The 27,484-nt window shown below is 35.0% G+C and overlaps 2 protein-coding genes across 3 annotated transcripts in view; both read right to left on the bottom strand.

The window, feature by feature from the left end:
* LOC134528008 (uncharacterized) overlaps positions 1 to 27,484 on the bottom strand; it is a 366,719-nt gene that overhangs the window by 226,102 nt on the left and 113,133 nt on the right. The gene's annotated exons all lie outside the window — the stretch shown is intronic.
* Positions 11,995 to 18,064, bottom strand: LOC134530278 (uncharacterized). Of its 2 annotated transcripts, XM_063364999.1 has the most exons (4): positions 17,048 to 18,064; positions 15,479 to 15,688; positions 15,084 to 15,355; positions 11,995 to 12,309 (listed from the first exon to the last, which is right to left on the bottom strand). In XM_063364999.1, the coding sequence occupies exons 1-4, from the start codon at positions 17,058 to 17,060 to the stop codon at positions 12,187 to 12,189; spliced, it is 618 nt and encodes a 205-aa protein (XP_063221069.1). In that variant the 5' UTR covers positions 17,061 to 18,064; the 3' UTR covers positions 11,995 to 12,186. The 2 variants fall into 2 exon arrangements, with proteins under 2 accessions (XP_063221069.1, XP_063221059.1); XM_063364989.1 differs by having other exon boundaries at positions 15,084 to 15,688.

Here is a 27,484-nt window from a genome sequence, read left to right on the forward strand (position 1 = left end):
TGCGACAAGATTTTCTCAAACAACAGCAATGCTCGACGCCACGAGAGGAGCGAATGTGCCAAGAACCTATATCGCAAAATGTTTGTTTGTGAGAAATGTCATAAGCAGTTTGCTAGAAAAGATAATATGAAAACGCACATGAAGGCATGCAAAGGTCCTGCCGTGCGGCAGAAAGTAAAGGTTTCGGCGCAACAACGATGCATCGATGTGCATAAGAGTATGCCTGGAAATGGTACTACTGTTGCAACGCCTGTATCTGGATTAGGTCTGAAAGGCTCGTCTATATCTCCACGGTATCCTTGCAGCTACTGTGATACGTCGTTCGCATTTTCCCATGGCGCACGAAGACATGAGCGGAGCAAATGCATGAAGAATCCTTCTCGCATGAAGTTTCGCTGTGATGAGTGCCTTAAATGGTTTACTCGAATTGACAGTTTGCGACATCATGCGAAGAAATGTAAAGGTGGAGTCTGTGCTCCTACTGCTGAACTACCTGCCGACATTTCGACTCCTCGCTTTAGATTGGAGACACGAAAGCGTACAACCAAAACAACAGATGTGCAGAAACCGATTGCTATGAGGTCTGAACATGAAAATAAACCTAAGACTGTGTTCGGTGCATTACAAGTAAACGATAATGGGTTCTACTTGGCGCAGTCTGCATTTCGTGGAACGTTGAAAGACTATTATTATCTAAATACGTTCGGTGAGTCGAAGGACATTTGTAATTTTCTTGATGATATCAGACAGGACATAATCAATCAGCTTACTGATGACGTAGCAACAAACGGACCATTAAAATATAACTTGTGGTTGGACTGTTTATATGGAAAGCCATATCCGTTAGATGACAAAGTGAAGAAGTGTGCATTCAAGACATCGGCTGCAGTAATTTACAGTTCTAACGATGTGAAGCAAACTGTTAAAAACGGTATCCAGAAACTCTGTCAAGAAGAGGAGAACTATGTCAGTAAAGGTTCTGGTTGGACTCTGTCTAGTATAAACCGATTGGAGCTAAGAATTAGTCATTTCACACCGATGCGGAACTAAATGATTGATTATAAAGTTGCTGGCTTTCGTAAGTGATCCTGTAGTAGAATAGAAATTATGTAATAAATATTATGTTTGTAAAAGAACTTGTGTTGCTTTATTTCTCGGACCTGCCACTATTATATTTAATATTTTTTTCATCGTTCAGAATCGTACCAAGGACCTAAGTCGATCTAATTAATCGGTACATTGATTGGAAATTTATTTAATGATTTCTGAACGTTTTACCGAATCTCTAGCAATATAATTACGAATTTTCCAAGATGGTGGTGTTGATGGCTTATAGGATGATGGTAGTAGAGGTTTTAAAGTCTCTTTAAGAATGATGAACATGGTTTATTGAAATTATTATTTTTTTTACATAAAATTAAACATTATTGTATCGATCGGGTATCGAACCAAGGACTGAAACTGAACGAATCAATCTGTAAAATGATGAGTGATTTATTTAATGAATTTTGGAATTTTTCCCAAATTTATAGCTAAATAATTACGGATTTACAAGATGGCGGCCAAATGACAAGATGGCGGGTGTCACAGCAATAATAAATGATTACTGCACTCTGGTGGATAAGAATTAAACTAACATGGCATCAGCGCACTCTCGCCGATGAAAACAAGATGGTGGTCTCCAGCAATGAAGACAAGATGGCGGACATGACGTCATACAAGGTGACGTTATATATGCTTTAAAAAAAAAAAAGTGTTGGGAGTCAGTCTGCCTGCAGCCACTGTGAGGAAGGATCGGTCGCCATTTTTAATTTTTTTTGCCCTCGTCGGGTTCGAACCGAGGACTCCGAACTCCGTGTCTAAAAAGTACAATTTTTAAAAAAAATATATTAAAATTTTATTAATTTAATTTTTTTATAATTTTTAAAAAAATTTCATTAAAATCGAATAATAAATAAAAAAGTTAAAGATGGCGGGCGTAACGGAAAATGCAACGGTGACGTCATAATCCTATAAATGGCTTAACTGAGGCTTGAGTTAAGGATGCTTAAGCCAGTTTCAGGAATTTTCAGCCGCTGGGATTTTTAAGGACTAAAAACGGGAATTTTTCCCTCGAAACGGGAAATTTTTCCCTCGAAATGAGAAATTTTTAATTTGTGGAATTTTTTGAGATTTTTAGGCGGAATTTTTTTCCACAGAAATGGAAATTTTGGCGAATTTTGAGGAATTTTGGGCAAATTTTGCCCAATTTTGGCGTATTTTGGCGATTTTTGAGGATCAAATTAAAGGTCAAGGTCAAAGGTCAAGGTCAAGGTCATCCAAGATGGCTGCCGTGACGTCACAATCCAATATGGCGGAAAGGACACACAGCACCACAGCCTGGAAGCCTGTGCCAGAACATACTAACCTATACTACTATATATATATATATATATATATATATATATATATATATATATGTAAGGCAGTAAAACGAAACTAATTACTATGGATGAGAACTAAGTTTTTTAGTAACAACCAAGATAGCCGCAAAGGTCAAAAACTGAGGAGCAAAATTTTAAATTGTACATTTGCACTAACTAGCTGTTGATGAACTAAACGAACGAGAGGGAACCACAATTCCGACCATTTAATAGTGCACCAAAACTATGTTTTTGTGTTTACTTTGGAATGTAACAAACAAACATCTACAATTTCTACCAAAAAATTATTGGCATAATAAAAAATTAGATACTTCGCTCCCATCCCTGCAGTCTCCCTCTCTCGATCAGACACCCTGACGCCAAAATGCCTCCTCCTTTCCCTAACTCAAAATTCTGACAATCTCAGTCAAATACCTCTCCCTTCACTCCTAATGAACTTAAATGTCCTCGGAAAACTATGATGTCTGAGAAAAAAAACTGACAAGTTCTCGGATGTTCTTCCTTGGTCTGGCGATAATCGATATCGTCATCTTTTTATTTCCTATTTTTTCACCTGAGAGATTGATAAAGTTCCCAGCACCCAGCCTACAATATATATGGTGTTAGCATGGCGAAACCTTGTTCCTGCGCGACTGTTTTATCATTAAAACTCCACCATTACTGGTAAATAATTTAACTTACTACGTGTCACAAATTTATAAAATACCTATGGTTATTGATTAGAAATGGCTTTACAAATATGATACGTGTTTAGTTAATGGTCTTTACCCATCATAATTGTTTTATTTTATTTCCAGATATTATAATTGAAATGTTTACTAAAATGGACCACAGAAGTAAAGACGTATTTCAAATGAGCTTTGGAGGAACAGAAAATTACATTTTAGTGTGTGACCAGTGAGTCATGCAAAAAAATTAACTAAAATTTTTGGCTGTTTTTAAACAAATAACGCATACGATCTACCTGGCACAAGAACAATACAAACGTAATCTGCAGTGCTTACTATATAGTGAAACATCCCTCACATTGCAGTAAAACAAATATAATGAAATAAAAATGAAAAAAATATATATTAGCGAAGCTTAAAAAAACCGAGAGTAACATTGAAACAAAATATAAAATAATTCACGTCGTCGTCTATGAAATGTGCAGCTGGGATATGGACTGAATGTGTTTGTCATCTGTGTTCAGTAAGCTGTGTCCACGAAGAGCGGCCGTCAGCAGGACGAGTGTGTCCCGGAAAAAACTGAAACACATATTTTCTTTTAAGTTTGCATGTGACAACAAATATTATTTTTCTCAGCAATAAACTAGTATTTTTATATTTGGTGCACTTTAACATGAAACTATTTTCTGTATTCAATAAAGTACACAAAATACTCCTTCTAATAAACACACCTTATTGCAAATGTCTATAGAATTATCCACAATTCTAACAAATTTGAACAAAAATATTTTTAAGAAATTGTTTCCAGCGTAACGAATAATGCAGTACTGTGGAGTTCTTACAACAAACTTTTTCCCTAGATTGGGGAGTGGGGCGCTCAATGTTAACCCTTCACCTCTCCATCATCGACACCACTGCAGACCACCACTGCAGAGCGTTGCAATTTTTTTCTTTAAGCTCTTAAGAGTCATCGCATAGATTTACTCCACTGGCTATGAAACGCTCCACTTTAAAAAAAAATTGGTTGTCTGTAAAGTAGGTTTAAGGACGATAGTTTAACGTGACAACGTCATAACAATTTATTGATGAAATGATTGCATACTTTTATGAATAAAATTGAATCATTATTATTTTAATAATAAAAGAATAAATACTTGAAATTATACTAGTAATCAGATTTTTAAAATTCAAGAATTATTAACCTTTATTGCAGAAATTATTGTTGTAATAAGCAATGAAAACCACATTTACTTTTCACTTCACTTTATAAACAGTCGACGAAACAGTTCACGTGTAGATGACTTGTAATTAATTTAAAAAACTGGCGTTTAGCTATAAAGTTTAAATATAATTATGAACAAGTTTTCATATAAAAAAACTGTAATAAAATATGTATCATAAATTATATGAATCACCATAATTTTTTAGTCAATTGTAACATAACCTATTATTACTGCTGTTTTTTATTTTTTCATTTTATTGTTTATTTAATAACGTGCAGACATAGACTAAAAAATCATATGTAAGTCTAATGTACAAAAACCAAATAAATAATTCTTCATTTGCTGAAGCAACAACGATGCCAGCTTATTGGGGAAATTTTGATGAAATTATTATAGTTACGGTTGCGTTTAATGCAAATTTATGCATACCTACAAGAATATTATTTTCTAGTTTCTTTTTTCCAGTATCTTCCAACTGGAATATTGTTGTTCATTCAACTAGACCACACAACAAGCTATGACCAAAAATAAGTAGCTATTAATTAAAAAAACAACTAAAGTATTGATATAGCAACAATTGCTGTGACTTTAATAGGCATACAACATGGCATTCACCACTTCTAAGAATATTAAAATTGCAAACTGTAGTTAAAAACATGCGTATATCCTAAAGAACTACATAAAGATAAACATCTAACCAGTAAATACTCAGTCAAAAGCTTTCACTTGCTAATAAGGTAACTACTTTGGACAATTTTGCGACAGCTTGTGTACGGCAGATGAAGTCTCAGAATTGAAATAACTTTGTAGTCAGTGGAAGAAGTTTTGAAAAATATGTGAAGGTTGACTTTAGAAAAAAAATTACATAATCCAGCGCTGGCACTTCTCATCTCATTTGTAAACAAGAAACAGGAACACAATTACATTCAGAAACTGTATCTCTAGTGCTCACACTCATCAGAATGGTGGTCAAGGTTTCTGGAAACTATACGATTGAAATGTGTTTCGCAAAGAAATTTTGAGTAATCCACACACGTATACATTAATCGATTGGCCCGCTTAACATTAAATGTTTTATTAAATGTAATCTATATTTTTCATGGTAAAACCCCATCAAATTAAAAAAAAATACCGTGTGTGTTTGAGATTGACTCAATCTTAACTTATTTATCAATATTTAAATGTTGACATAATGAAAATAAAAACTACTTATAAATATTAGCAAAGTAAATATTAAGAAAACACAAGAAATTGACCATCTAAACATTTTTTTTTAAATCTGAACTTTAACCAAAGATTTCTCGAGATATGTAGGGTATCTATGCATAGCGATACATTTAAGCCAGAAGCATAGAACGATTGCGAAAGATTAGACGATATTAAGGTGTGCCACCATACATTACAAATGCATATGTACTAAAACATTTTGTACATAAAGTAATAAAAAAATTTTCTACGGTATTTCAAAGCGAAATGGTCCATAAGTTTTTCTTCTGGAGCACGAAATACCCTGGTATTTTTTTCCCCTGTCGCCATAAAAAACTTTAATTTAACCGTGTTTAATTAAAAAAATAGTCTTATGGGAGTGAAAATAAATAAAATAAAATATGTACATTCTATTAAAATTTGAAGAATTCTCTGATAAACAGTAGATTAAGTTATTTTTGAACAAAAAAAGATACTTCTTGTTCTTGGTTTGTGCTTAATTTTTTTATTCTATTTAGATTCAAACATTGACAAATGAAAGAAGCAAAAAAAAAACATATCGAGAGATAAATTTTGTGGTAAACTGCGTATTACATATGTTTTCACTCAAAAAAGTTAATACCAAACGTCATTAGGTGGATTTTATGTTTTAATTAATATCAATATAAATTAATCTTAATTTAAGTGGAACCTATAATCAGTAATTTGTATCTTTGCAACTTAAATTATTATTTTTTTCCATTTTAATTAGGAGCAAAATTTGCTTACATTATGTTTATTACATTATTTAGCTTCGAAATTAAAATAACTATGCATTTATATTCTACTAACGGAAATTTTTAATTCTTGTTGCGGAACATTCATAACTGGTGATGAATTTTATCAAGTGGAGCTTATATGAAAGTTAGCCGATCGACGTAGCCCAATACTTCACTGGTGCATATTCCAACATTTCTGGGACTTAAAAAGGCTCTCTGGTTCGTGTGTTAAAGGGTCATGACATTTTTCATTACACGCTTTTCCTTTGCAGAGAGTACTTGCACGACTTTGTTTCGAAACACATTCATTTTCAAGCATTCTTTTTTTTTACCACGGCAGGTTAGTTATTTCGATCCCGAAAACCAGCGTATGAACCGACTTCTCTGTACAAGTGAATTTCGTATGATTCAGGAACAAAGCACTTTTCGTTTTTTGTTCTGAGATCGAAGCTTGCGGTACACTACACGTGGTTTGGATTTTAAACGTGCGTGGAAGAGTAAGTTAGGCAATTATAATACGTTCAAAGGTTCGATGAAGATATTGGGCGACATTCCAAAACCATGAGCAACACCAAAACTGTTGAGTTCGGGAAGACTAGTAATAGAATACAAGTGTTCAATAATATCTGGAGGACCTTCCTTGCCTGTGTCGGTACCTGGAGTACCTTAAGGAACACGCCACGGCGCGACTTCTCTAGAGAAAGGGACGCAGAAAATGGTATACCCAGAACTTACACCATAGTCGGACCTCGCCACAGGCTTCCAGTCAACCACTCTGGTGCGCCTTTTGACCCCACCGGCCCTCACAGACAGCGCCTGGTAGGCCGGAGAGCTATCCGCACTCCTGTACTTTATTTCTGGATGGTTACAAAGAGGCAAGTACTGCCATTTTCACCCGACCCTTCGCAGGCAGAAGATCATAACTTAGTGACTGCCCAAGCATGCCACCACAATTCCGAAAGCACGCTGTAATAATGTTTTTGTAAACGGAATAGAAATATTCATTTAAAATTACAGAAATTTGTAAATTTTTACATTTAGGTACATGGAAAACTACTGCATCACTACCAAATAATGTTCGCAGCAATACTGTTGTAGCGATTTGAAATGCGCGCGTCATCGCGGGCCTCCGGCACTTCGCTCCCCTCATCCTTCTCCCTCCTTTTCTCCCCCTCCTAGTGTTTGTTTAATTTGTACTCGTTTCCCCCACCCTTTCAATATTCGCATGCGCGCGCTGCGGCGCGAGTTTATAAAATCAGCTGCAGACATGATGAGGGCCTTCTTCTTCTACTGGTAGCCTTTGTGAGGCTTGGTTGTCAGCAGTTGCTGACCAGTTGTTAATTTCACTAGCATGTAGTCCGAGAGCTTCGACTTAGTCTTCGTGCGTGTGCGACCTCAGGGGAGAAATGTAAGTTGAATCGAGTCGTCAGTGAGGCGGTGGCCCTCACCCTAATGTAGAATCAGTATTGTTTAAATTTGTTCTGTCTAAATTCCTTTTCGGCCGCCACCATCAAAAATTGTTTGGATTTCTGCTTTAAATTTAAATTTAACTTAACCTTCGCTTCCGTTTTTCTGTTTCTACCTGTCTCCCCCTGAGACGTCGTCGCACGTATTTGTTTGGTACTGCTTTTTAAAGAATAATGTAACTTCTTTCTTTCGTGTTCCTGCACTTTGCAGTAGTTTTGTAAATGTAACTTTTTTTGTAATATAACTTCAGACAAGGAAATTATGTCCCATTTTGACGATCATTGATTGGATCGTTCACTGTGTAGCCGGCTTACCCATGCAAATTATAATTGTCAACTAACTCGTTTTGTCAGAAATGTTAACGTAATATTTATTATGTATTAATATTGAATTTGAATAAAATGTCTGTGTACCTGAAACCTTTAACCTTGATTACCCAACTGCTCCAATCACGTAATCCGCAGTCCTAGCCAGGCTCTGGTCTTCCTTCAATCCCTAATAGGCCCCCAACCTATTACACTGTGTTCATATTCGTACTAGGGCATTTATGCATTGTGATGTCCCAGTACCTCCAATAGTTAAAAATATTTGTAAACATTAACACCGAAATCAAATACTCGGCTTATAATTTGTCGCACGGAGCGACGTAAACGGAAAAGCTCAGCATGCCGAGCTAATCCTTATTGACCCGTCTCCGTCTGCGTGCTGTTGTAGAAACTCTGTTCCGAGCTCCTTCTCCGTTTCCGTGCCATTGTAGAACGGGCCTTCTCGGAGCACCAGACCCCGCCCACAGTGGTGATCCTATGCCTGGCGGGGCTGGGTCCATTTACTTCTTCAAGGCCGTAATACTGGGGAGAGAAGCCTTACCGTGGGGTCAGGGATGGGGAGGGTATGGGATAGCACCCAGGGATAAGGGGAGGTTCAGCGATCCTCCCGAAAATTTACAAAATAAATGTTTTGTCAACGAGTAACGTGAACTTCGGCGATTGTTTTTAAAAATATTTATATGTTAATATTAAAATATTACAAAAAATGAATAAAGAAATATATTTATTTTAAAATTCGTATAAATGCCGTTTAAATGTAGTAAGAACTCTCAAGACACTTCAACACGTGAACCTAAAAGCATTTTATTGTTCCAGAAATGTTCGGAATGTGCCCCAGTTAAGTACTGAGACTACGCCAAGATACAACCTCCTCATTTCAGTGTAACTTACTAATCTTCATCAGTTACCAGAATAAAAGTTTCACTTAGTAGAAGACAGAAAAATGTTTGTTTAACCTTTGAAGTTAAATAATTTAATAAAAAATCATGTAAGAAAATTCTACTCATTAAAAATTAAAAACAATAACACAGATCTGCGAAATATTTTGTTTGAAAAGTTTTTTTGTTAAATGGTTAATATATATTTTTTGTCTTAAAAGTATAGAAAACGGTATTCATATGACAAATACGCCACATTTATCGAATTTAGATAATATAGTATTTGAATGCGAAAAAGAACAAAACAAAAATGTAATAAAATAATGAGAATAATTTTAGAATATTTTATAAAGTTTTGAGTCCATAGCTATTAAAATACAATATTAACGTATACACGAAGAATACAATTAATAATAACGCTTTCTTTTAAAAAATACTCGTTTTGTTGGTTTTCGTTTATGATTTTTTATTTCATCTCTGTGTATCATCCAGCAATAGTCCGCCATCATATTAACGTCCTAACTGCCTTGATATCTTCTTTCCATCTCTTTTATGTCCTGATGAAACCGTTCACCTTGTTCTTCACTGTAGTCGCCTATATTTTTTGGGAAAAAATAAAGGTGAGACATCAAAAAAAGAATTTTCAAACTCATATTACAGCCTAAAGTTTTATAGGCGTTTTACATTTCCTGGACAATATTTTTATACGCAGGATCTTTTGTGTTGCCTAGAAATTTAGATACGACATTTTTAAAGCCATGCCAGACATTTCGTTCCAAAGGTTGTCATCACTTTTTAAAATTCTGTATCCCTAATCTGTTTCCTGATATCAGGTCCCGTAAATATTCCCTCTTTCAACTTCGCATCATATAAGCTAGGGAAACATGAACAAAAATACTTGAAAGTATTTCCATCTTGCGGTAATGCCTTTAGGAACTGTTTGATAAAACCAAGTTGGATATGAAGTGGTGGTAGCAATATTTTTTCGGGATCCATCAAGCTCGGATTGATGACATTTTTACTCCAACTTTCAATTCCATTCTAATTATCCAATCAGTTTTTTTCCAATGTAAATTTCTTGCTCTACTGTCCCATTCACAAATATAACAGGGGAATTTTGTGTAGCCTTGCTGTTGACCAAGAAGCATGCATATGATTTTTAAGTCACCGCAAACTAACAATTTGTGTTCGGTGTATTTTATTTTCTCCAAAACATTTTTTAATTTTTCGTAAGTTTATTTAAGATAAACTGAATGAGCTACAGGTATCGATGCAAATTTATTGCCGATATGCAAAAGGACAGCCTTTAAGCTTCTTTTTGAAGAATCTATAAAGAGTCGCCATTCTTGTGTATTGTATTTGTTATCGAATTTTTGTATTAAACCGCCAATATCACAGCAAAATACTAAATTATCCTCTATCTTAAAATACTCCACAAATTCGTGTTCTCTGCTTCGATGCCAGTAAAATGTAGTTGTAGCATCCAATAAATTGTTTTCTTTTTTTTTCGAGAACCGAGAAGTTCTGCAGCGTCCTTAGGTAATCCAAGATCCCGTACCAAATCATGCAGTTTATGCTGTTTTAAAGGTCGAGGGTCATTTTTAGGGTGGAAAATTTCACCACTGCTTTGCATATTATCACTTTGTTCTGAGTTTTATGATAAAGGCGTTTCGAAGCTGTTAGTGTTAGTAGGAACTGGTATGGGTAATTCGGGTCCATGTGGAACTGGCTTTGTTACAGACGAAACTTCACGATTCACAATTTTGGCATGGTTTTTAGAATTATATCCTGTTACATTGGTCAAACAAAAATAACAATCATCTGTATGATTTTTTTGGTTCCCGCCACAACATAGGAATACCGAATGACAATGATTTTGATTTACCGTAAGTCTACTGTCTTAACACTTCAACACATAGCCGGCATACTGTATGCGGAACCCGCTGTTTCTCTTGGTAACATAACCTTATTCCGAAGTAAGCATAATAAGCATTTTTTACAAAGTCTGTTTTTTTTATGTTTGCTTAACTATTGTATATTTTCCGCAAATATAGCTAAATACATTTGGATTGTTTTTGCAATTCCGAGGAGCCATAATTACAGATTTAATATAACAATATATAATTACACTTTTTTTTTGCAGTGTAAACCACTATTATTATAGTCCATCCACGGTAACCTCCTACTTTTCTGAAGCCCTGCTTTTCACCGGATCTACTTTAATGTCACTATGTATCCTTCCGCCGTATGTAAACAAAAACATTGCCATGTGACAAATGTCAAATGGTTTGTTTACAATCACCAGCTGTCAAAACAATGTGTGTGTGTGTATGTATGTATATATATATATATATATATATATATATATATATAAGTAATTTGAATATGATCTAAGTATACATGTATATGTTCATAACATTTATGATACCCAATGGTAAAAATATTAAAAAATAAGTTTGTTAGCTAAAGAAATAACATATAATTTAAAGTAAATTTTTAGGAGAACATATAAATTTACAACATTTATGTAAGCAATAAATATCATCCTTTAGTACAGTTCAACACAGTTTTCTGCATCTGAAAAAAAAAAGTATTGTAAATTATACATATGGCTGTCCATCTAAGCAATCTGGAAAAGACTAAGGATTGAAGGTTTAATAAAATTAACAAATTCAGATGAAAACATTTAAAAATGAATTTTCTTCTTTTATTTAATAAACCCCTACCATTTTGCCGGTTAAGGCCACAAATAAAAATATGGTTATATACATTTTCCTGAGTATACTTATTAGACAAAATCATAATTTTATGAACAGTAAAATTGTGGTAAAGAATTGACAGTAATTTCTATACCACTTATATGCATTATTTATTTGTGGCCCTGGATGGGGACTGGCTTTTTGTTTTCCAAGTAAGTTCACTGAAAAATGAAGACACACAACAAAATAAAGTGTTTCACATACACCTATACGAATCCAGAAATGAAATTTATTATTAATTTGATAATATGTGTAATATAAAGTTAATACATAAAGTTCCAGTAATCAACATACTTAATGGGAATGCATAAAAGAAAAAAAAATGTTTCAAACCCCAATACTTACAGTTGCCCAGGTGTTTATTACATACAGACCTCAATAAGAACACCCGGGTAAATCATCAAGAGGAACTGCCAGTACTTCACTGTCTCCATCTACTTGCTGTGTCGTAACCTCAAATTCTTCGCTGTCACTGTCTTCACTTGAAGTATCCTTGCCGAGGTGGATGATGAGTGGAGGAATGGTGCTGCTGTCTATGTGGACTTCTCTCTCCCAGTCTGCTTGAATTAGCTTCTCCACGTGATCCACACACCTCGCCCATCTAAAAAAATTAATGTATACAGTAAAACCTCTATATAAATGACCTGTTTATAGCAAAAACCACTCTATAACAAAATATGTTTGTTTCTGTCAAAACGGCATAGTAAACAATGCATGGCATGCTCTTTATTACATACAATTTTGAACTCACTCCACAAGAAACTATTTTTAAACACAACAAAACTCATTTAATGTGTTTTCCTCAACTATCAAAGCTATTATTTAATACTTGAAGTAACATGTTTTGTTTTATGTTATCTGAAAAAAAATTATAGTGGTTTATTCAAGATATAATAAAGCTGTAAATATTTTATATGTTATCAATAAAGGCTTAGAATGCATATGATAAAATATTTATTTCATAAGTTTTGTGTTTGTTTTTGGTTAAAATTTGTCCCAGACAAAAACAGTGAGATATAGCGAAAATTTAATTTTTTGAATAGTTTTGATGATTTACTGTATATGTATTTCACTATAATAACATAACTTTTGAAAATACTAATGTGCAAGAACTACATGTGTAAATACCTATTCAAGTTCGCTAGATGAAAATATTCAAAATTCTCTACGTTGAAATTTTATCTGAATATTGAAATCTGCCTACAGCACTGAACCCACCATAACTTTAAAGTCATTGACACAAGATTAAGCATAACAGAAAGTAATATCACAATTACTAATAAATACAAAACTATTTATGGAAATGAAACAATTGCAAATGGACTGCAATTACAAAAAAAAAACCTTGCAAATAAGTCACCACTGTTAGATCTAGAAACTACACAGATATGTATGAATCACATGGGAATAAAATTAAAAACACAAACACAAACACGAACACAAACACATACATGCAACACATTTTCAAAACGACAACTACACAAATTCAAACCACTTATTTTTACCAATTGTTTTAAAACTGTATTACTGGTATATGAATATACACAAAATGATAATCACACTATACACACACTAGCACACAAAGTTATCAAAAGGAATGGTAGGACCAGGCTGCTAGGCAACAATACTTACGTATTATGTAAAAATGTATGGTAAGGGTTTTGCTGAAGCTTGAGGAATGTTCTACAGGAAAATAAAACAATTTCTACTTCAAAAGGAATACCCCATTGGTCATGCAACATGAAAATACCTCTCTGGTGTGGAAGCATCAAGAGCCTCTTTCCAGATGGCTGCAACTGCATCATTGTCAAATCTCTTGGCCCGCCCCACGTTACTATTGTAATGGTGTTTACATTGAGCCCAAACTAGTTCGATTGCATTATAGTGGCAGTGATAGGGTGGGAGTCGTAGAATTTCGTGGCCATAGTTACGAGCCAACTCGTCTACCTCATATCTGAAAAGTGTGTTAGAACAAGGCGTATACGTAATTTTTTGCAACTATCTCACTTTTAAAGAAATGCTGTAAAAAAAACGAAATAATATACCGTATTCGGGGCTTGTTTTGTTTAGCTATTCTCAGCAGCTCCACTTTCAACAAATTATTTTCATGTTTTATCTCATTCTTCTCCAGCCACGCGATCAGTGCATCCTTGGTCCAGTTCGTTGTAGGTGTTTTCTCAACCTACGTTATGCCAACATTTAACTAAATACTCAAGTAGCTGATAAGAATTCATGACAGTAGAACCCTGTTACAATTTTACTGCTTATAAAGTTTTCCTGCCTATAATGTATTATTTTTCAAGTCCAATATTTTCCCTATAAGGACAATGTATTTAATTCCTGGATATAATGTTTCACAAATTATGCGTTTCGTGCTTGTAATGTTCACTTCATAAAATTTTAGAAGACGAAAAAAATTAAAAGCCTTTGTCTATACTGTCTATGTATATGTGTATGTTAACAGTTAACTGCCTGTTGACACCCTTGGAAAACAAATAAATTCATAAATTTTTAGCCATTCTGTGTGTTTTCAAATGTATTCACTTAAATCACATGTTCAAGTGGCAAAAGAACTGGACTTAAGCATTTCCACTGTAAACACTGTCGTGAATTATGACAATTATACAGAAATGAGACAATTTTACAGCAATGAGACAATGTGTAAGTAAAGACAAAGCAGATAGAAGCTGGAAGCACCATGATGTTAAAGAAAAATTGTTTTTGGCTTGCTACAAGCAAATTGGAGCATCAAATATATCTTTATGCAGCTTGTTGAGTCCATTGGCAATAAATCCACACTAAAAAGTACTAAATTGAATTTCCTGCTTATGTTTTTTTTTCTTGTAGCCCCTTAAAAACAAATTATAACAGGGTTCTACTGTACTTATGCAAAGCAAACATGTGTTTTGGCATATTGTCGTAATGAATTTCTAAATATAACAAAGCATGTTAGTTTAGTCACTAGAAATTTTTTTGAAAATATTATTTTAATTTATTAAGTAGGGCAACAGAGCATTCATAAAGTGGGTCCTTTTACCAAACAAGTAATTATGTCATTTTCAAATGCTATTTGCAATAAAACAATTTTATTTGGTATTTCAAACCCTCTACTAAATTAGTTTGCACTACGATGTAATTCAATTACATTATATATATATATATATATATATCTGTGTGTGTGTGTGTGTAATAAATTTCAGCTCAAACATTATAGTTTATAAAAATGTAGTGTAGGCATACTATTAAGATAACAATTATTGCTGGCAAAATGTATTAGTCTCGAATATTCGTACTTATACACAATAATAAACACATGTAAATTTTTCACATTACAATTTGAGCAATAAAAAGACACTGCTTTACCATTGCACATACCTGCGTGCTGTGATATGAAGCATTGTCCATTATGATGACACTGGGTTCCTCAAGATGCACCAACATGTCTTCAAACCACATCAAGAAAGCTTCCCCATTCATCTCGCCATGGTAGTCTGCAGTCTTCTGACCTGAAACAAAAAGTAATCCTGCTCCTGGCACAAAGCCAGTGCGCCCTCCAGCATTAACAACAATAAACCTTTTACCATCTCCAACAGTACGTCTCTTCGCAGATTGTAGACTCTTGTCCTGCCATGACTTTGATACAGTTCCTGAAAAATATATGAAATGGAAATGAAATACTTTGTATTGGACCACAGAACAAATTTTCAAATAAATTAATGCCTTGCCTCTCTGGAAAATCCATGTTTCATCAACAAATATGAAATTGGCACCTCTTTCTTTTTCTTCTTTATACTTTCTCAAGAAATCTATTCGCTGCAATACTATGTTTTCATTCTCTATCAAAGCTTTTCGTCCATCAACAGTTGTCCATGAAAATCCCATCTTCTTTAACAATTTATGAAGACTTGATCTTCCACCATAATAATCTATTTGTCTTTCCCTGATTTCTTTCAAAATGGTGTCGACTGTAACATTCAAACCTGTAAATTTATTGCATACATTAACAATACATGAAATAACAGAGGTACACAAAACTAAGCGAAACCACAACCCCGTAGAAGATAATTTAAGTGCACAATTTACATTTATTAAATAGTTTTAATAAACTTACATTTCAAAAATACTTTTAAATTAATTTAAATTTTGTAGTTTGCTTAGAGGAATTCTACATTGCAGTATTTTTGTCTGCAATGATATGACGATTATATTGCACGTTTGTATTGAAGTTGTGTAAAACATTAGTATTTCAGCATTCAATTTAGCAATCAATAAGTTACAAGCTCTACACTGTGTTATAGGTAAATGTTTTGTATCGTGTATCCCATGTGATCCCTAGATCTTTATGCATGAACCTGTACATCCTATTGATCGTGTGGTGCATGCTTTTTTTCATTTATTCAGATCAAAAATCCTGAACATAATCAAATATTGTGGTATAGCAAGAATAATTATCATAAGTTTAATAAAACATATATATTTTCATTATTATTCAACTTTAAATCATAACTCATTACTACATCACAGGTTTTTAGTTTTGGTTTTGTACAGGATTTTTAAACGTGATAAATTAGAAAAGCAAGCATCATCAATCACAGGATCAATATTTGCAGGATCATGCGATCAGGATCAATGTATCGAATCGGATACGCGATACTAAACTTTTACTGTTTTATAACCTTCTGTTACTTCATACACACAGTTTGTCTGGCTAAGTTGTGTTTTCATATGATACTTCATTACAATGAAGTAGGCCTATTGTTTATAAAATAAAAATACCCCTATATTTTCTAAAGGGTTAGGCGGGGCATGACACTATTTTGCAATATAATATATATTGTACTGGACCCTGCCACACAGTACAATTTAGCCAATTAAGTATCCCAATTTTTTTTTAATAACCATGCTTGCTTAGACCACAACTCACTAATTTGTAACCAATTACTGCTAAAGCGCACAACTGGATATTATTGATACTGGAAATAGTCATTATTTAACCTTCTGATACATCATAAAAGTTGAGGTTATTTAATATGTATACTGTGTATAACGATATAAACATTACTTGTAGTTTTAGAATGTAACAATTTTCTTTCTATCTTTAACCTAACCTTAAAAGGACGTGTACCTATTTCATATGTTGCACAATATTCTATATATCAATACCATATCAATAAAGAAACCTAACAAACCACCCAAAAATGTTAAGTATTTTTAAAGGACAGATGATATCGGGAAAAAAACTGAACCGGTCAATCTGCATATGGATATATGAAATGAATACAATTAAGTAGGGCCTACCCCAGTGATATTGAAACTACTCTTCAGTATCAAATTTTTACCTTCAGCGTACATCCTGTAAATTGCATTCCTGATTGCATTTACTGTGAAATCGTCGACTGTGTCAAGTGACTTTCCTTCCTGTGGCCTTTTTTTCCTCTTTTTTCCTGGTGTTGAAACTTCTTCAATGTCTTTCTTGTAGTACCTAACCAAAAAAAAAAAACATTTGTCATAACACTTTTCCGGGGACCCGTTCACAATACGCAGTTAGGCAGTGTTCCAAATATGGCATTTTGTCACAAATATTTGCTTTGTGGTCACTAAATGGAAACATGACAGACTTTGTCCACGAAATTAATGAAGTGTTTTTTTATTTATTTTGTGATCTCCCAAACAGATGAAAAACTAATTAAATGCAAATTATAAAATCACTCCCTTATGTTATAGTTAAACCTATCATAAAGTTTATAAACATCGTTATAAACAAACGTGTATCACACCCACAAAAATACTTGAAAGTGCCTATATTTTTATTGTTAGGACCTGAGTAGGCCTAATATGATTTTAGGTTAACTTTTCAACAGAGACGCCACATGGCGGTGTTGTCTCACACCAAAAAATATAAATTGGAAATAAAACACAAAAAACCTCGTGAGTTAAAACACAGGCCGACAATACTTAGGACACAGTCGATATTTTTTTTACGTGCATGAAAACGAAAAAAGCCTACTTACTTGAGAACAGTTGACTTTGCGATGTTGAGAAGAAACGCGGTCGTCTGCGTAACGTCACATTTCTTCAAGTCGCCTTTCCTAATTAAAACATATAAGTTCTGAGCGACGTTAATGATGTCCATCTGACGCTGCGAAGAAGTAGCTTTCCCCATCCCGGAACCAATTACCATTACAGCAATCACAAGAACCACACAAAATATCAAAACGATAACAAATTCCATCATTACAATAGTAGATAATAAATAATATAACAAAGTTAAAATACACAATATTAACACAAAATCCTGAAACACAAACTGTACGTTATTTCACGGTCAGTAATATATTAAAACACACTGCAATATGGCGTAAAGAGTGCAGACTGCAGACAAACTGCTGAAAGAGAAAACAAACAAGTGACTATTAACATTATTAATGCGCGACCACGGTTTCGGCACGTAATATTTTTTTACCGTTAACATAACGTTTTTATTTCACCAGAGATTTAAAAAAATGTTCAAACTTAACAAATACCCAAACAAATTCTTAAATACACGCGGAAAGTCAAAAAATATATATTTTGGCTATGGAACTATTTCGTTCTAATCATTGCCAACACACCACTTCTCTCACTGTTTCATTTACACACATGCGAGATCATTAATATTAATAATATTGTACATAGATAGTTACTTTTTTTGTAAAATTTTATTTAACATCATTATACGGTAATTTAGTGTTAATGCATGTTTAATATGCATATGATGGAAAGTATTTTTGCAAACGAACCAAACATGCTGCATCCTGGTGTGTTTTTTCAAAGGTTCTTTTAAAAAAGTAGGAGGTTACCGTGGATGGACTATAGTCATAGACTACATAAAACTTTTTTTTGATACTTTTTCTCACAGGGGAAAGGCAGGTTTGTAACAATAGACTATAGGATGGTCAGTCATAGAGTATAGAATAGAAATATAAATCATGAAATCATTTTTGAAAAAAAAAACGAACTTACCGATCCAACGAACTATTATATATTTATCTATATATTTGCCCGGGTTAAGCACATGGAGCTTTATTGTCTGCGAGTTAAAGCAAACTGGATAGCGCTATATGACAGTGTGTTGGACATAGAGAAGTGTCACACAATTACTGTTTGTATGTTTATGATCTATGATTTTTTTTACCCATGGCGATCGGGTATTTATTATTTATTACTAACTATAAATTATTAAGACCATTAATCGAAATAAAAACCATCCTATATCTCAAGTTGGAAAAAAATTACACATAAATGCCCATTTTCATCGAAATCGGTTGACTTGGTGAAGAGTTCACTGGAAACAAACATCAGTACACTGGATTTATATATATTAAGATATGCAAAAAGATTGTGACATGATACGTTAAAACAAAGTTTATATTTGCTACATACAGACTAACATCTACATGTTTGTGATAAATTTATTTAAAAAACTTTTTTATCGCAGACCTATGTAATTTAAAAGGCACAACTAAAAATTATTTATTTTAAATTTGGCTTCTGTTCGGATCAATTTACATTGTTACACAATGAATGTGAAGCAACATTCGAACTACAAACATTTCACGTTACGGAAGGTCGGTAGCAAAAGGGCCGACCAGTCGCCGCACCCTGAAGCTTGCCCGGCCCTGAAGCCAACTCTGGTCCAAGATGGACGTCAGGGAATCCCGCGTGCTGAATCTCCTCTCCCCAATGTAATTCAAGACAGTGGCACGTATGACAGCGGTGAGGGTGGCTTTTGGACAGAGGGGTGTTGAAAGTGATAAGCGAGCAAACTGAAACTACTGTCCCCACCCGTAGGGGAGTGACGCGGTCAGTCAGGTGACGAAACACAAGACGAGTCATTTCACCCCGAGCGGCCATCAAGAGCGGTTGTAACGGCTTATTGCGTAGTTTAGGACTAATGCAATACAATATATATATTTTTTAGTAAGTACCGCTTTAGAATTTTTAAAAAAAAAGTAGACTTTACTCAAAAAATTTATTTTTACATGAAAAACCTGCATGTTAACCTAATTTTTTTAAACATCATTTCCCCCAATACTAAGGCACCTATCGTATCGTAAGACCATCTTATGAATCCCAATATCCACAGAGATCTGCCGTATGATTAAATAACCACTGATACTTAAGGAAAGTCATCAGATAACGACGAAATCGTAAAACGTCTGTTCTCTTTCATTTTTTTTCAACAACGTTCTGCACAAAATCTTCAATAATGACAGAAGGTCACCCACTTCGTTTTTCCCATCGTGAACATTCGTACGGGCATCTTTAAAAGCTCTAACCCATTTCCATACCATTTCATCGGTCATGATGTTTTCTCCAAAACTTCACTAATCTGATGATTCATTTCTGCAGCTTTCACGCCTTTAGCACTAAGAAAATTAATAGGCAGAGGCATTTTAAATGCTCACAAACAACCGTAAACAAGGTTATATTTCCCTAATAGCATCTATGGCTGGCCAACATTACAGCCCGCATGTGCGGAATGCCAACCGCAGCGCTGCAGCGAACTAATTTTAAAACATCACTTAAGTACTTTAAAAAAACCTCTCGTAATTTTTTTTGTTTAAAGCTCAGTACTGCAGTATATTTTGCGGTGATAAAATCAATGTACTATCCAAAAAAATTAATGCACTGGTATGATAAATCCTGTCTACTAAAATTTCATATATTTTTGCTGACATAGAAAAAAGTCATTAATTTTTAAGTCTTTGAGCAATTTTGAACAACAACAATTTGCTTTAAACTGGGATAGGTAGACTACCTACACATCGTATACATCGTGTGTTTATGTAGTGATTTTTGTTGTCCATTCCTGAGGTTTATCTTTGACATCCAATGGAAACCAGCAATGCAGTGTATCCATGAAGTTGTTTTAAATAATTTGATTTACATACTTACGTTGTATGTAAAATTTGCCTGTACGTAGCAAAAAAAAATCTTTTTGCGTTCTTGCTGAAGCTCGAACTAACTGACCAGGTTTTGTGGTGTAAGTAAATTTTATATTTAATTTAAAATGTATGGAATGATTATATATTTATAAATATATATATTAACAACATTATATGTTTACTTTTTCAGAGATTAAAGATGTACTTTCTAAATATTTTTTAAAGAAGTCCTTTTTTATTAAATTATTTTGATTTTTGTGTGAATTTTTAATTCGTATACCACATCGCAAAAAAGAAGTGTCACACTTTCGCCTTGAAATGTCAGATGGCAGATGGTACTTTTAAATTTCTTTAAAACTCCCATCCTTTCTAACGGATTTTCATAAAATTATTAAAAACTTGTTCTAGATTAAATAAGGAAATATTTGAGGCTAGTGAATAAATTGTTTAAAAAACAATCGAGAGAAATTTTAATTGAAATCAGAGGATTTTTTTTGTTGAGGGTCATTCTCAATCTTCACCCTAAGCAACAACTTCGTTAAACAACATACAAGCTATGCCTTAAAAAAAATTCGTATCGTAATGCATCATCTATTGTACAAATAAGAGACTATGTCGATGCATTTCTATATTAGATAACTACATGTGATGACAAGGTTTGAAGACTGGACATCTCTGGGTTGGACGTTATTTTTCGGTATCTGCTTGTAAAAAAAAGAATTCGTCGCGCACATTCCTTATAGTATATTCCGTCTGTGACTCGCTGCTCGCTTGTGTAAACTGTCCACACAGTTCCTTCTCCCCCTCCATCGCACCGACCCTCACGCAAACAAACTTTCTCCCCCCCTTCTCACCCCCACTCTCTTTTACTAAGCCTTCCCCAGTTCTCGCCCCCAAAAAACAGCCCACGGGACTGGCGACCATAAAGCCGCAGCGAGGCACGTCAAAGCTAATCTTCTCTCGGTTCTCTGCTCCAATGACCTTCGTTTTTCATCCACTAAAACTACCGCCAGTCATCATCATAATTTTTTTTTCCTGAGGCGTTTCTCTCCAGCGAGGCAAATAAAGAGATGAAGCGATTCGCCTAATAAATATTTTCGAGAATCATTTTTCTTTCCTAAATTAAAAAAACTTAGGCTAGGACATAGGCTCTAGAAGTAAGGAAGTTGCCAGGTGCAATCTTTACCATGTTAACAATGGAAGTCTGAATGAGCGAAACTGTTTGTTTTTAATTAGTGTTAACAACTATGTATACACAGTACTCCATGATGTTGTTCTTGCGATAGCGTGTTCATTCAAGCAATAAACAAAATTTTAGCACTAACCTTTTAAGCATGAAAATTTTAATAACCAGTTTATAGCCAGAATGACTTAAAATTTCAAAAAGAAATCAAATCCATACCTTTTTTTTAATTCATTGTATAAACACTTTTCGGATTAAAAAAACTTGGTCCTAAAAAGCTCATATTTTCTCTTAAAATTTTAACAGAAATGAACTTTGTCCTTCGCCTAATGTGAGCCGACGAGAAAAAGTACAAATATAGAACATCACAATTAAATGTATATCTACTTGGCAAACCTAAAAATTAAACTCAGAATTTATGCAGTCAAACGCTTCGAATACCGGGCACAGGCGAACCAAAAAACAACCAAAATCTATTTTGATTTGGTTTACAGGCACAGCACTCTCTAACAGACAACGCCTATACTACGTGAAAATAGCATTCCTGGTAGCAAGTACTAAAAATAAAGATGACTGCCTCCAGCAGACTAAAACAAGATGGCGGTTATGATGTCATAATTCAAGATGGTGGCCACCAGCAGACGAAAACAAGAGATGGATGTTATGTCATGATCAAAGTTGATGGTCTCTAGCAGATGGAAACAAGATGACAGCTGTGATGTCATAGTCCAAGATGGCGGCCTCCAGCAAACACAAACAAGATGGTGGATACAAAATGGTGGAAGTGAAATACTGGCGGGCGATTTATCAACCTTGGCATTAGTGGTGGGTGGTCAGTCTGGCGGTGGCTAATGAGGAAATTGGATCTGTCACTATTTTAATCTAATGACCTTGCCGGGTTCAAAACGAAAACCTTTTTATAAATTTTACCACTAAAATTAATTTAATATTTCTATAAATATTAAAACATTTCTCAATTTTCTAACTTAAAAATTAAGGATTTTCAAGATGGTGGATGAATTTGAAAATGGTGAAATAATTTATTATTAAAATATTATTAGGTAACTTTTTATAATTTTAAAATTTTTTCTCGAATAATAGTTACGAATTTTCAATATGTCGGTCATGACGAAAATTGCAACAATGGTGGTTAAAGACAAGTTTATGAACTCAGCGGCTTAGGGCGACTTGCCCAAGAGGAATTTAAGCCGCTTTAAGGTATTTCAAGCCTCTGGCATTTATGAGGATTGAAACAGTAAATTTTCCCTCAAAACAGGAATTTTTCCTTTGAAATAAGGACCTACATTTCTAGAATATTGAGAATTTTTAAAGTCATTTTTGAGAAATTTTGAGGAAATTTGAAACTAAAAATGGCCGTTTGGACGTCACAATCCAAGATGGCGGTCGGCTCCTCACTCCTCACCCTGGATCCTGGCACCGGAGGAATATTTATGTACTACTTTTTTATGTTTACCGTGTTTTGTATAGTGAAATATGTGTTCATGATCAGCCCATTGGCACCACGCGTTCCGGCCTGAACGTTCATGACCATTATACCTGAAGTGTGAGAACTCTTTACTCCCGAGCGTTATTCTGTCCCAGTGAGTGTCCACAGAGTGTCTAGCCTAGCCTAGCTACGGGCCTGCAACACATGGGTCAGTGAGGGTTCAGACCAGACTGCATAGCATTGTTTCTCCAGCTCGGGTGACATTCCTTGGTATGCCACACGGGTCGAACGGTCCACGAATCACCTTTCCTGTGGAAGGGCACTCTTACTGAGGGAGCTGGCGTCGGGCAACAAACATCTAGCCACGAACCTTCCGCCGAGAGTAGAGAGTATGACAACAAGTTGAGCAGATTTTTTAAACCTAGCTTCAAAAACGTTCAAAACCTATCTCTGCATTGAGCAAAACCTCTGACTGGCCAAATAGCCCGGCCATCCAGAAGAAAAAATGCAAATCGGTTACAGCTCGGCTCGCCTGTCAAGCGTGAGTGCTTGAAAGACAAGAGGACTGCCATAATTCTCAGTGGGATACTGTTTCCCTGAATATGGTGACTGCAATGTCAACAAAAACGTTGGTGAAGTCTAAGTGGCAAAAACACACAAGCCAAGAAACCTAAGACAATTACCGGGAAAGCTAGCGATCCCTTTTCAAGAATAATAGTTTATCATATTTGGAAAGGTCAATTGTACATCAATCGGGCAAAGAAGTGTGTTATGGTAGGAAATTCCTACCTAACGAGAATTCCCCACAAGGCAGGACAACTGCAATACATGGGAGTCTAAGAGGTTGCATAACTCCTAGACCCCAGGAAACCTCAGGCTCACAGGAGACCGAGCCTTTAGCAACAACGCAGTGAGCGCTGATTGGCTCTAGATGATGTCACTTCAAGTCTGTGCTGATTGGCAATTGATGATGTCACTCTGGGTTATCGGGGTATAAATACGGGTTTGTTAGCAAGCAGCAAGCAGAAGGTGCCTGGCTGCCAGCCAGAGGCTAAGGCTTACCACATCGCCCCGAAGAAGACAACAGATCGTCACGCTGCCGCCATCGTCCACGACGCCCGGAACTTCGCTACACCACGACGCTGCCGACTTGGACAAATCCGCAACCGAGGCAGAAGGGAATCGCTGCTCCGCCAGGCACCAACCGGACTCTGCCTGCGCCGTCACCTCCAGAGTCTATCACAAATCCGTAAGTGGAACTTTAACTTATCACACTTAGCCGCAGACGACATATTACGAAGAAACTGACTTAACCTCAGACGCAACGACTCGCCAACAATACTCGCCTGGAGCGAGTAGGAACTCGCTCGGCGAGTAATTTTGAGAAAAGCTGCTAATCAAATTTGAAGTCCTCAGGGGTGGGCGAATACCCCCTGAAGGAAAATAGTGAAGGGAGCAGACTTTTGATTAGGGACACTCGCTCAGGGAGTGGCGAAGGTGCGAGTCGGCGCAACGAGAGTGGAAGTCGACATCTACATCGTCCGCATACGGTGAAGAGGGGTTTATAGGCAGCGTTGGCGAACTTACCCGGAATTGACTTTGTACATAGAGTAGTAAATTGATAGAGACAGGACTGAGACGCCGGATAACCGGTACTATAAAGACGACGAGTTAGCCGCACCTCAATAGTGTGTAGGGATCTGATTTAAATGTTTATTATATAAATGGAGGGCGGATCCAAACTCGCGGCGTTGGTCTAAGTATAAGTCAAGTGTTTCTTTTGAATAGTGTGTCAGATAAAGATTGTGTGTAATTGAGTAAAGTTAAGTCTAGTTTGCAATTTTGGAAGTATCAGTAAATTAATTCAAAGAAAATAGAATACAAAATTACATTGTTTTTTGCCATAGCTAACATAATCTCTAAATGTCAGGGTTATTATTTGTTCTGCCTTAGTACTCGTTGCATCAAAGTAAAAGTGTGTAATTTGTGTTCACAGCGATCGTCAGCCATTTGCAGTTAACCTGTTTCGGATATTGAAGCAAACGGCGACGTATCAGTACCAAGTTAGCATGTTTGTCGTGTGCTATATTATAACCAATAAAAGCGTCTTGTACACAAAACTGTTTAAGTTTCTTTGCAAGATAAAAACCCACCCTATCTCCCTTGGCAACTCTGTTCGAGTCGCTGCAGGAGATAACAAGTGCTTTGTCAAAATATGGGTTTAGAAGGCAACATTGCAATGAAAATTAACTTTCGTACCTGGTCGAGCTTTGCAGAAATCGAAAATTTAAATTAAAAGTGGTATTATTACGCTTGTTGTATTAAACGTTGATTCTATAACAAATAAATTTTAAGGAGTATGGAATCGAGAAAGTTAATTTAATTAACAATCTTTTTAATTGGAGAATAACCTACATCAGTTAGTTAATTACTCAAATGTATCGAAATGGTCAATAAACAAATTAGTGTCGACGAGCACTTAATTATAATTTCTGGCGCACCGCTCATTTGAATACTCAGCCGTTTTGCATGGGTTTAATTTACGAGCGTTTTAATACGGAGGAGCACGATAAGAGATTATTTCGCTGTGTCATCGTGCTGGGAACGCTGATTGCTATCTGACCCGTAACACAACGACTGTGTATCGCATTTCACGTGGTATGTACAGTGTAGGTAAGTAAAGCAGAGCGCCAAACAGCATGGTTGTAAAAATACAAGTGCGAAATAAACACCCTAAAGGTCCTGTGAGTTTTGTGAACGTAAATATTCGTAGGAATAAGCAATTTTAAACGATAATTTAAAAAAGGGGATTGTAATTGCATGGGAAATTACGACCGAACATCACTGCAGGGACTGACATAAAATATTTAAATATGTACATAACACAGAAATTCAGCCAAATGGTACTGTAATTACTTGGGTTTCAGTTATTTTTTTTTGTCTTGGAGATAGCTTTAAGTTTGGTACGAATCCTAGTTTTGTGTAATTCCAAAATAATGACTGACACCAAAACTGTCCAGTATGGGTAAATTCGGGTGACGAAACACAACACAAGTCAGCAGGCGCCGAACTGACTTGGAGAGAGGGTGTAGTTGATTATTGCGGAGATTGGAACAAATAAATAACTGTTTTGTTTGGAACACAATACATAATGTGGACATTTTAGAATTATTTACTTTTAAATTTATAGAAAAATAAAATTGCAAAGTAGAAAAAAAGTTTGCATTTCATAGCAAAAAAAAAAAAAGAAGAGAGAGAGAGAGAGAGCGAGTGTATCAATACTCGCCAATGATGTGTAACATCTAATTTCGATAACGAGAAAATTCACGAGTTTTCATGTTGCAAATACACTTACAATACGAAACTTAGACAAGAAAGTTAACGTAAAACATTTCAAACTAATGCCAACCGTGATACATTTACGAAAATTGTGTGTTTCAACTGAATTTCTGAGTTTCTTCATTCGCCGCTAGAATTCCCTGCGGGAGCAACTATGTTTAGTATTAAATCATTTGATGAGCTGACCGAAACATTGAACCATATTAAAAAGACTCCCATAAGAGCGTAAAAGACTTCAAAAATACTAAATACCGGCTTCGGACCGGATTAAAATTATTAATTTTATTGAAATAACGCGCATCTTGTTAAAATTCCCTAAAAATTAATATTAATACGTTTCCTTTTATTTTTGTGGTCTTTGGTTTGTACCATCCGCAACAGATGGCAGCACCGTGGTTCTTAACATTTCCGGTTCTTGAATTCCGCCACATTCACGAAATTATTCCCACGAAATGCCGAATACAGAGAGCTAAGATGTTATACATCACTAAGGTGGTAGCAGAATGTAAACGTTTTCATGGCGTTTAAAAAGAGAGAGAAAGGGAGAAAGAGAAAGAAAAGACACCTGTTTACCGTTCGTTAAGATAAAAGTAGTCTTGAACTGCGCAACGCATTGCCATTTGGCTTTTATAATACGTTATAAATACGTTGGGAAATAAAAATTTAATATTAATGTAAACTAAATGAAAAATAACCAAGATAAAACTGTCCTAAAAATGCTAACACATAATATATCAATAAATCAAACACATTAACGCTTGTTGTACCATACATTACTGACAAAAATCTACATCTGAGCATGACAATATATCTATAGTAATATATAATATATAAAAATATATAGTATAATATAGCTATAGTAAATATCTGAAAAAAAATT

This window comes from Bacillus rossius, chromosome 1 (assembly GCF_032445375.1).
Source record: "Bacillus rossius redtenbacheri isolate Brsri chromosome 1, Brsri_v3, whole genome shotgun sequence".
In the NCBI taxonomy this organism is placed as follows: domain Eukaryota; kingdom Metazoa; phylum Arthropoda; class Insecta; order Phasmatodea; family Bacillidae; genus Bacillus; species Bacillus rossius.